The sequence below is a fragment of the Carassius auratus genome, chromosome 34, assembly GCF_003368295.1.
Source record: "Carassius auratus strain Wakin chromosome 34, ASM336829v1, whole genome shotgun sequence".
NCBI classification, from domain to species: domain Eukaryota; kingdom Metazoa; phylum Chordata; class Actinopteri; order Cypriniformes; family Cyprinidae; genus Carassius; species Carassius auratus.
Genome location: NC_039276.1, coordinates 22,237,821 through 22,249,590, shown reverse-complemented (window position 1 = coordinate 22,249,590; position 11,770 = coordinate 22,237,821). Strand labels below are relative to the sequence as shown.

At 40.8% G+C, this 11,770-nt stretch overlaps 1 protein-coding gene across 4 annotated transcripts; it reads left to right on the top strand.

Annotated features, from left to right (window-relative positions):
* The first annotated feature begins 856 nt into the window (after positions 1 to 856).
* Positions 857 to 10,719, top strand: LOC113053538 (transcription factor Sp3-like). Of its 4 annotated transcripts, none has more exons than XM_026218655.1 (8): positions 857 to 1,033; positions 1,290 to 1,357; positions 1,492 to 1,590; positions 2,651 to 3,619; positions 5,515 to 5,755; positions 6,024 to 6,213; positions 6,379 to 6,575; positions 8,294 to 10,719. In XM_026218655.1, exons 1-8 carry the CDS (start codon positions 1,027 to 1,029, stop codon positions 8,611 to 8,613), a joined length of 2,091 nt encoding a protein of 696 aa, XP_026074440.1. In that variant the 5' UTR covers positions 857 to 1,026; the 3' UTR covers positions 8,614 to 10,719. The 4 variants fall into 4 exon arrangements, with proteins under 4 accessions (XP_026074440.1, XP_026074443.1, XP_026074441.1 ...); XM_026218658.1 differs by having other exon boundaries at positions 858 to 1,033; positions 5,515 to 5,731; positions 6,123 to 6,213; XM_026218656.1 differs by having other exon boundaries at positions 858 to 1,033; positions 5,515 to 5,731.
* Positions 10,720 to 11,770: the final 1,051 nt, after the last annotated feature.

The following is an 11,770-nucleotide window of genomic DNA, read 5'->3' as shown; positions in this document are numbered from 1 at the left end:
TATATATATATATATATATATATAGTGTCTCTGTTGTGCTGCAGGCTTTGCAAGTGTTATCATCCTAGTTTCACTTTACATATTATGCTGCACTGGAAAACCCCACAAACCTCTTGAATGGTTCAAAGATTTTATTAGATTTTTACAATATTATTGACTAGCGATTCTTTTATGATTTATTGAGCCTATATGTTCTGTTGTGAATGCCTTTTTTTTTAATAGTATTTAATTTATTTATTTAGTTGTTGTTTTCTTATAGAGTAGGTGAATTTTGTTTTTCTTGGTTTTTCTCTGTATCCAGGGAAGATTTTTAGGAGAGTAAATTATTAAAAGAATAAACTACTAAAAATATTTTCAGTGTGGCTCATTCCATCTCTGACACATCTTTTGTAAAAGACTTCTCCATTTAGGCTGATCTTCAGAAATAACTGCATATTATTAATCACTCCTGTTCCTTGAGAAACACTTGACTGAGCTCAAGTGGCCTCTTACATTAAACCACAAACCTCTTAATTGCTGATTACAAGACCATGAAAAAATATGTATCATCAGTTTCCCTACTTGTCTGAATAGAAACAAGTGAGCTAGTATTCTTCCAAAATATAGTAAAACTATAAGAAACAAATACAAATACTTTCTTGCTAAACTTAAAAGGTAAAGGGGTAAACGCATCAAACAGGGTAACAAAACAAACTCTGTAGTTCACTACTCAGACGGAAACTACATCTTCATGAACAAAACTTGCGCTCCAGCGACAACTAAATATAGGAAGGAACCCGGTCGAGATGACAGACGGGACGTCTATCCAATCACAAGGCGAGTACTCCAGGCTGACCTCCAATCAGAGGATAGAGCAAGGGCGGGACTTCCTGTCCGTGACGCAAGTGGCGAAGTGGAAGACCCGCCGTCAATCAAATTAGGAAAAAAAAAAAAACTGGACCAAAGCGAGCGCAGGCACCGATTAAAGTAACCATGCTCGGAGTGTTATTAACCGCGGATATAAGTCTTCTATAAAGAACTCACGTAATGACCGGTACGTAGGATCCAGAGAGCGCGGGAACGGTCGCTTTGAATCTTTGTGCTGGCTATGTTTATGCTAAGCTAGGCTAACGTTAGCAGGCGGGTGAAACTGAAGAGAGTTTAAGATCCGCGGAGGAAACAAATACACAGCTCAGACCAGCCACAAAACAACGAAGCGCCTCTGTTACACCCGATGAAGCCCCGTGTGCAGCAGGCGCGCGCAGTGTACGGGCTCTAACGGCTGTTGTGTGTTGTTGTGTGTGTTGAAGCGCCTGAAGGGCCAGTGAAGGCGGGAGTGATGGCGGACAGCAGCAGCGCTCAGGACGGTTCAGAGCAGGTAAACCAGACCAAATCAGCTCCTCTCTTATTCTAATGCATGTGATTTGGTGAAGTTTTCACTTTGTTCTGTTTAAACACTGGTACTTCCTGTGTGGCCACCCCCTTCCATGTGTTAAACCCGCCCATCGTCAGGACGGACAGCCCTCGTCGCTCGCCCTGCTCGCCGCCACATGCACCGGCCTAGGACCCGAGAACCGGACAAACTCTGATAATGCTGCCGCTGCTGGAGGGGTGAGTCAGAAACTACCGATCTCACCTTTATTAGACCTTACTGATGTTCGAGTGTGAGCCCAGACGTGTGTGCTTTGTATTACGTGTGTACTACAATTGGTGAATGTTTACATCCCAGACTTAAAGGGTTAGTTCACCCAAAAATTTAAATTATGTCATTAATGACTCACCCGCATGTCGTTCCAAACCCGTGAGACCTCTGTTTATCTTCGGGACACAGTCTAAAATATTTTACATTTAATCAGAGAGCTCTCAGTCCCTCCATTGAAACTGTGTGTACGGTATACTGTCCTTGTCCAGACAGGTAAGAAAAACATCATCAAAGTAGTCCATGTGACTTCAAAGGGTCAGTTAGAATTTGTTGAAGCATCGAAAATACATTTTGGTCCAAAAATAACAAAAGTTATGACTTTATTCATCATTGTCTTCTCTTCTGGGTCGGTTGTGAGTGCGACTGCTGTGACTGTTGACGTACGACGCGGCTGACGTGTTTTCTGGTGCGCCCAATAACAAAGATAACACGTCAGCAGTGCCACTGCAGTGTTTGGACATGGACCGTATACCATACATACGTTTTCAATGGAGGGACTGAAAGCCCTCGGACTAAATCTAAAATATCTTAAACTGTGTTCTGAAAATGAACGGAGGTCTTACGGGTTTGGAACGACATGAGGGTTATTTATGGGTCAATAATGACATAATTTCCATACCTGGGTGAACTAAACCTTTAAGGGTGGGAGCTCTGATCTGGTTGTGCTTCCTTTTAGTTTATTGTAAATAAATTATAGTCTAGTTCCGGGTACAACTTATTTTTAACAATAACCAATGGTACAGGTTGGTACAGACCAGCATGTAAAAACTCAAAAAGAAAGGAACGTGCCATTTTTAAGTGTGTAGTTTTAGGTTACAAACTTCTCAGCGAGTCAGTCATTCAGAGGCTGGTCATGGAACATATAATATATGCATTTAAAAAAGGTTTTATTGAGTCTTGCCATGTACATGCACTTTTGTGGCATCACATTGAATGTGTTTAACTTTTGTGAACATATTTCCTCCCTAGAACGCAGACCTCTCAGTGCAGTTAACAGGGTCGTCTGAAAGGTGGGAGGCAGTGAAGGATGATTCGGGTGTCCTGCATCTCCCCGGCACGGGTATCGTCACGTCCAATGGACAGTATGTTCTTCCTCTCCAGAGCCTCCAGGGTCTCCAGAACCAGCCCATCTTACTCACGTCAGGGACCGACGCGTCCGGCAGCACAGTGCCTAATATCCAATACCAAGTCATCCCTCAGGTGCAGACAGCCGAAGGGCAGCTGGGTTACTCTGCCGTCGATGGGGCCTCAATGGCGCAGGACGCCGCAGGGCAGATCCAGATCCTCCCAGACGGCACCCATACCATCAGCGTCTCGGCATCCGCCGACCTTCTCAGCAACAGTCAGAACCTCATGACCCAGTCTGGCCAAGTGCACCAGATCCCGCAGGTGTCTCTGGGAAGCTCGACCTTCAGCACTCAGGGTCAGGTGGTCACTAACGTGCCTCTGGGTTTGCCTGGGAACATTACCTTTGTGCCAATAAACAGCTTGGATCTGGACTCTCTGGGGCTCTCGGGAGCTCAGCCAATCGCCACCGGCGTCACGGCTGACGGACAGCTCATCATGACCAATCAGAGCATGGAGAATTCTGACGGCTCGGAGAAAGCAGGGGAACAGCAACAGACGCTCAACTCTAATGCAGCCCAGGACATGTTTGTGCCTACAACATCTTCAGCATCCTCCTCGCAGCAGCACACCAGCACGATAGACGGCACGGGCGTGTTGACACAGGCTGACGGCTCGGGATACCTCAGTCAGGTGTCTGGAGGACAGCAGGTGATCCAGTTACAGCAGATGCCCTTGCAGACCGGCGAGGGTCAGGTGTCTGCTCAGGCCCAGCATTCTCTCCAAAACATCCAGCTCATCAACCCAGGAACATTCCTCATCCAGGCCCAAACCGTCTCTCCGTCAGGACAGATACAGTGGCAGACCTTCCAGGTACGTAGTTATGAATCATTTGTGATAGATTTTATTTTAATTACTGTTTTAAGGATGATTTATACTTCTGCATCGGATCTACGCCATTAGTAATCATTATTTAAAACTACAAAAGGAGACAACAAAGTAACAGGAGAAGATGACATTCTTTCCATCCCCACAAGCACTTGTACCCTGCAGATGAACATTGTTTGTCGTGGACAGCTACTGTTGTATAATGCTATGTAGTATAATAAATGATAAGACCGTTGTTCTTAGCTTTGTTTAAATGTAACACCTTCTTATATACAATAAAGTGCAATAAACACACACAAACTCAAGCACATATGGAGGGGGTTTCTTGCAGACCAATCACAGAGCTTGCGGCCCGTGTAGAATTGAATTGAGAATTTTTTACAGAATTTGTAATTATTTCCCTGTTGGTACAGACACGCTGCACTACTAAAACACCACTTCCTGCAACATCGTTTTAATGTGGCCATGACAACAACAACAAACAAGTGACCTATGGCCTGTACAATGATGGTAGCTAAACAAATTCAGAGTTACAGTATAGTTTTAAGTCGACAAAACCAAACCTCTCCAATTCGGCTTTGTTGATACCATGATGCTGATCATCAACTTTCTTTGTCAACTCAGGCTTTGATCCTGAGTTTGTGGAGCGCGTGCACATGAATGTGTGACATCACTGGCGAACAGCCAATCACGAGCCTTGCAACACAAAGCAAGTTTGATTTACTTCTTGCGAGAGACCCAGCGAGATTCAAAACTAAAGGTTAAAGGTTAAGAGATAGAAGAATATGACAAGTTAAACGTCATATGAAACATGGAGGACAAATAAAATAAATAATCTTGCTTTATCGGTGCAGTGACAAGTAAAACTTGTTAACTTAGTTTATACATTTGAAAATATATAGTGATAGAGACTCAAACATGAAAGGTCAGGAAAGCTATTGATACTACAGCTTATTTATATTACATCATCTGTAAACATTATTTATCATTTAATATAAATGATTTATAGTAACTGTTAAACTAAAATTGCTTGTGTGTAATAGATTAATAATAATATGAATCATAATCATAAAATTGTCAAAAGACCCGGTACTTCGTTATCAAGTCAGTACAAAAAAAAAAGGTAGGTAAAAAGGTGTCCATTTATTATTTTTCAGACAAAAATGCAGCATATTTCTTTGTGAAATTGAAATATGTCAAATAACAAAACTAAATTAAAAATTTAAAACAAATCCCAAATCAAATAAATAAATGGTTCGAAAATGAATGAAATGTCTCTGATATTTCAAACTAAAGCTTTGGCTGTAATTTCAATTTTCAATTTAAAATGAGAGGCAAACACTGCATTTGAATCACAATCCAAACAATAATACAGCATGATCAGTTTTTGTAAGATTTTTACATTTGAAGCAAAAGCAGAATGATCTGAAACTAAAACAGCAGAAGCTCTGAAGGAAAATGCAAAATTCACTCTCTGACAGCAGGTGGTGCTTACAGAACAGCAGTCAAACATCGTTTCCTCTGAATAAACCAGCTGGTCTTATGCTTTATTATGAATTATACAGAGACCAGATGAAAAGAAAACACCATCTAAATTTTGCTAAAGACAGTCAGTTTCCCTCAGAGTGACATTCATATAAAACCCCACACCACAAACTGAATTGCAATTCATCTCACAGCTCAGCCGATTTGAATCATCAATTGTTTTATTTAAACATGATTTATAGTGTGAACAAACTTTAAACATGTGACTTAACACAGAAGTGCAAACAAACTCTTTAAAATAACACAAGCCTTCTGTGGTTTTAAAATGTTAGCAAAAATAGTTTAATTATATTTTAATTGTCGCGGTGTTCTCCTGCCCCTATCTGTCCGTTCAGGTCCAAGGAGTTCAGAACCTCCAGAACCTTCAGCTGCAGACGGCTCCAGCTCAGCAGATCACTCTTGCCCCGGTGCAGACGCTGTCTCTGGGTCAGGGAGGTACAGCAGTCAGCCTGACCTCCGGACAGATGCCTAACCTGCAGTCGGTGACGGTGAACGCTGTGGGCCAGACAGGCATTCAGTTCCAGCAGTCGGAGGACACCGACAGCACTGGAGGTACTGCAGCTGCTGCTTCTGTATGTATGTAGTTAACCTTTTCCAAAAAAAAATACTAGTTAGATGTAGGGCCCTATGAAGTAATTTTTTTTTTTTTTTTAATTTTGCCAAATTATACAGTAAAATGCATTTTTACGACTTGATTCCATCCATGTTTTCCCCATCATGGAAATCATAGGGCCCTATAAACAAGACCTAAAGTGAACAAGATGAATCATTGCAGAGGGAAGATGTGTTTAGCGCTAATGATGCAGTGCTGTTAGTGTAACACTGATCACACTATACTCTATAGATATTCAGATTAAGGAGGAGCCTGATTCGGAGGAGTGGCCTCTGGACAGTAGCTCTACGCTGAATGCCAATGACCTCTCTCACCTTCGTGTTCGTTTAGTGGAGGAGGAGATGGAGGGAATGAACCAGGAGGGCAAACGTCTGCGAAGGGTCGCATGCACCTGCCCCAACTGCAAAGAGGGAGGCGGGAGGTGAGAGCACACTTCCTCACTTTGTTTTGAGACACAGTACAACTTCTGTGTTCATATTCATATTTAATACGGACCCCCCATGGTCTGTGTTTGACTATATGTCTTCATCACTGGATGTGTAATATTTTTACTTTCTTACTGTACATTTTTAATTATATGTTGCAGGGGATCTAACATGGGCAAGAAGAAACAGCACGTGTGCCATATAGCCGACTGCGGGAAGGTGTATGGGAAGACGTCTCACTTGAGAGCTCACCTGCGCTGGCACTCGGGAGAGAGACCCTTTGTGTGCACCTGGATGTTTTGTGGGAAGAGGTTCACACGCAGTGATGAATTACAGCGACACAGGAGAACACACACCGGTACTCACTCTCTCTCTCTCTCTCTCTCTCTCTCTCTCACACACACACACACACACACACACAGTGACTGCTTCGGTTCCAAACCTACAGAACTGCTTACATAGGCAGCTATCATCACCCATATAGTCTCATTAGTGACTGATTTGGAATGCTCAGTTTGATGTGTTGCTAAGGTAACAGTGCAGCTAAAAAGAATTTGTAGCAAGCACATATAAAATGCACTACTGTTTACATTTTAATTGATGCTTTTAAGTATTCTCATTTTCTTTCAACTTTCTTTCCAAGAAAAGAAAGAAATAACAGACTTATTATAAAAAATTTCTAAAATGAATGTTCCAACATAGGGCGATGTCAGTATGTGTATTAACAATTACGTTTCATTAGCCGCTATAGGTAAATAACGAGGAGAATAATAATGTGGAGTAAACTGTAAAACCGTTTGCAGTACAAACCAGTGTGTTCTTAATTATGATAACAGATTAAAATAATATGAAAGGACACATCAGTTGTCAATATCAAGCAGCAAAACTAAATGTTTTGTACAGCTAAAAATAGATGGACGCAAATGAGACCGGAAGCTTTACCCATGTAATCTATAAATGGCGGCACCCATTTTTACGTCAGGGAAAAGGTGGATAGTGTGTGTGTGTGTCTTAAAGGCCGTGTTGCAGGGTTCATTTTTCAACAAATTTGTGCAATTTGCTTGTTGGTAATAAACATTTCAACTGTTATCCATTGTATTTTATGTTGTTCGGTATCACAAAACAGAATATAATAAGTAAAAGTAGACACTGTCTTACAGCAGTTTGCAACGATTCTCCTTTACCCCACAAAATATTGCATTGTCACCTTGGGGAGAGAATTTACCAAAGCCGCCTTGAGAGCATTGAGAGTGACTAGAGAGACGAGTAGTAGACGAGAGAATTCAGATATCACATAGATATAGATAGATAGATAGACTAGATATATAGATAGATAGACAGATAGATTTACCAGTAGTAAGTTTACCAGTACTACGACACTACGACAAAAGTTACCGGTACTTATCTGAACTAACGTCATGATCACCGCCACTAGATATAAAGAAAACGTTGATTTTTCACTTGGTGCTATCCAAATACAGTAAATGTATATATGTAGTATGTATATATGTGTGTCGTTATTGTGCCCTGCTGCTCGTAGACTAGCTCCAGTGCTCATTGCTGCGATGCTAAATGATAGCAACTCACCAGGACACTTCACCAACTCTCCAGTCTCCTCGGACCATGAATTCAATTGGCTTTGACGGACATCAGTTCTTGGCAATTCCTCATTTGCCCCCTCACGTCTGGCAGGTTCAAAATCATACGGCTGCGGGCCATCATACATGTTGGCTCTTGCCACCTCTTCCTCATCCCAGTCAGTTGCCATAGTTCATACTAGAGCCTACCTTTCCTCCACTTCTCCCCAACGTGACGTCATCACCGAATTGCGTAAAAAAACCCCCAGTGAATACCAAAAACGTAAAAAAAACTTTTGAGACATTTTTATAATAATATACATATTTATGTACCCATTAATCGACATTGGTGGTTAACCTGCAACATGGGATTTAAGTTTCTTAAAATGAGTATCTTAAATCGAGCTTTTGGAGCTGGCTTCATGAACGTGATCTCACTAGTTTTTATAACTGCTTTTATCTGTTCTTTTTCTCTTTCTTTTTCTATCCTTATTAACAGGAGAGAAGAAGTTTGTGTGTTCAGAGTGTTCGAAGAGATTCATGCGCAGCGATCACCTGGCCAAGCACATAAAGACGCATCAGAACAAGAAGGGAGGGGGCGGAGCTGTGGTGGCCAGTGTGGGCGGAGCCATGTCCTCGGACAGCATCATCACGACGGGGGGCACCACACTCATCCTCACCAACCTCCAGCCCGGCACCATGCAGGGCCTGGCCACCGTCAGCGCTACCGTCAACACGTCTAGCCCACAGGACCAGCTGAGCGCAGCCGAGATTCCTCTGCAGTTAGTCTCCGTGTCCGCCGGGGACGCGGCCGAGTGACGCCGAACCTCTGCTCTGGGAAACAGTCTGTTGGACTGCCAAGCTTCTGCCTCTTCCCCACATCTTGAGACTTCATTTTGACTACATCGATTCCACGCTAACGCATATACCTTGCTTTTATACCTTTACATATTTACCCTCCTTTACGTAAATATGTACTTTTACGTGAATGCATATATACACATATATATATATATATATTTTACAAATATAGAATTATTGGGGGTTTTGTTCATGTTTTTATGAGGGAAGCATTATTTCTTGTTTTCACGTACAACACTGAAATGCCTTATATTGTATTATAAGCTGGCGTGTACAAAGCTGGAGTTCTTCATGGGTGTCAAGCATCTGTTTCAGTGTGTTCTTGTTGGAATGGGAATAATCGTGTTGTTGTGTTAAGAATGCAGCGGTGGGGACAAACGGGTGGCTGATGTTAAAGGAGCAACTTAGCCAAAAGTGAAAATCCTCACATTATTTATTCCCCCTCCATTACGGCATTCCAAACTTCTGTGGGCTCTTTGAGGGAAAATTGATTTCTTTCAATGCAGCAGCACTTCCACGTCTGTCAAAAATTCTCATCAGAATAGTCAATGTGACTCAGATGCTGGATACTAAATCATCTGATATTGCGTTGTGTGAGAAACAGTCCCTAAATGTAAGCTTTTATTCAGTGAAAGTCATCTCATCAGCCCCAGAACTGATCTGTTCCTCACACAAAGCCTCAGAAGACCGGCTCTGAACTAGTGGGGAGTAAGTAATGGCAGAATTTCCATTTGTTGGTGAGCGGTTGTTTCATTTTAATTCTAGTTGGTAAGCGATATTGGTGGTGTACGTTCTTCACATGAGGAGGAAGATGTAAAACATGAACTCCAGAGAGAAGCCTGCCAGTGTGCTCTTGGGAATCATAAGGGTGTCCAATAGTGTCTTTACATGTCTCCGATGCTCCTCATGAACATTCATTTGATGTTTTATTCTGTAGGTAAACCCAGGCCCAACAAATGGGGAAGATATGAAACAATCATGTATTTAAAAGCATTTTATGTATCATGATTCTCAAACCTCTCAGAGTTAGTTGATCAGATCTTTCAATATGAATTTGTTGCGAATGAAGTCTTTTTTGAGCAAAAGGATATTTATATACATTGTAACTTGGATTTGTCCACAACTGCTTTTCTAAGAAAAAAGAAAAAAAAAAAACTTGCTTCGGCTTTACCTTTTTTAAAGAACTGGACTGTATTCGGCATCAAGAATCATTTGTATGAAATGAATCGGTTTGTAGTTTGCCAAATTGAATTCGCACTCTTTGATAAAGTAGAGAGAGAAACTGTTGATTTGTGTTTGATGGTTTGCAGCAGTAATACGCAGATCTGTTTCAGGACCAAACGAGCAGCTCTGAGTGTCTGGCGTCAGTTTAGCAGTGCTGTGTCCAAATACTGCGGCCGCCTTCAGTAGCAGCCAATGGGGAAGCGTTACACAACTGCATAACTGTGATGATGTGGGTGACGCTCACCGTGGTCGATGTGTAGGTTTTGAATTCCCTCTCCTTCATTTGCTTACTGTAGCCATGAGTCTGGCACCTTTACTCACAGAGAGGGATGTTTAGTAAGGAGCTCACACTGCAGGTCTTCAGGGAGGATGCACTCGTTTGCTGTCCGTCCGTGTACAAGTGTGGCTTTGTTTCCACTTTGTACTGGACAATTATTCTCCGCTTATAAGTTTTTATTCCTTTAATCATGATTTTTATGTTTCTTTATCTACCGAATTTTGAGTACCATTGCCAATTTTTGTGTTGGGGATGTTATACTCCTCGTAGCCAAGTTTGTACCGATCAGGAGTTAGATTGAAAAGGTCCAGCAGGGTTAATGGCAGATAATGAAACACTATTTTGTTTTCTGATTTGATAAGGGTTGTTCTGTCACAGTGATCCAGAATCATGTTTTTTTCCTACTCTGTGAAGTCTAATTAGATTTTGTTCTTTATAAAAAGCATCTTAACATGTCCCTTTTCTGTTTTTATTTGGTCATTTTTCCAAGAAAGCTTCGGCTTATTGTACAATGCCCACTTTTGAGGGCAGCTGTTTATTTCACACTAAAATGACTAAACATATTCCTGTGCTTGTCAGTTTTCTTATTCGCACCGAACACAGATGCACACACTTGCACACAACAGAGAGGGGGAAATCAGGTAGTTGACAAATAAAATCCAATCCATTCCCATAATCACAAGAAAATTTATAATTATACATCGGGGAAACATAAAATTGTGTTCTTTTACATTTTTCATCAAAGAAATGTACCCCAGTTTCCACAAAAATAGTAGCAGAAGAGTTTTCAATATAAGGAATATAATAAATATTTATTACTGAAATATTATTTTCTGAAGATTTTTTGAAGGATTGTGTGACTGAAGACTAGAGTAATGATGCTGAATTTTTTTTTTTATTACTCAATTTCTCTATTAACCTATTTAAATTGATTTAAACTGACATTTGAGTACAAATGTTTTTTATGCTCTGTAAATTCATAAAACTAGATTAATAAAATACATGCCATGAAACATCTGCATTCTTGTTAAATTATATAACATGAGAATGTAGTATTTTTACTGCAAGTATTTGTATTAAGACCACAAATTTTGTGAGTGAAATTTTCTACCTTGTCAAAAGGTTTGAAAAACCCCAACACATTATTTATACTTTCCAGAATTGTGACTGTGTGTGTGTGTGTGTGTGTGTGTGTAACCTTGGTGTGTGTGAAGTCCAGTAGATGTCACTGCAGCAGCAGGACATCCAGCTGAGTCTTCCTGCCCTCTAAATCCTGATATATTCCCCATCTCAAGTGCGGTTTAGAAGCCTCTGGCATTTTCAATGTTAAAATATGTGTAAAAATCACCCACTCAACCCACCGTTTTACTCCCTTAAATTGCATATGAAATATGTTTATTTTTGAACTCGTTCAAGTGTGAACAAAATTCCCCTTCATGCCTTTTTTCATTTTCAATTTAGAAATACACTCACGGCAATTTCCTCTTAGAGGGGCTTATATATTAAAACCACATCACATTTCATGATCAGAGTCAGTTTTTTTCTGTTTGTTGTGTGGAAATTGATTTGGATAGTAGACATTGTCTTTTTTTAAATCAAGCTTTAAGGTTTAAA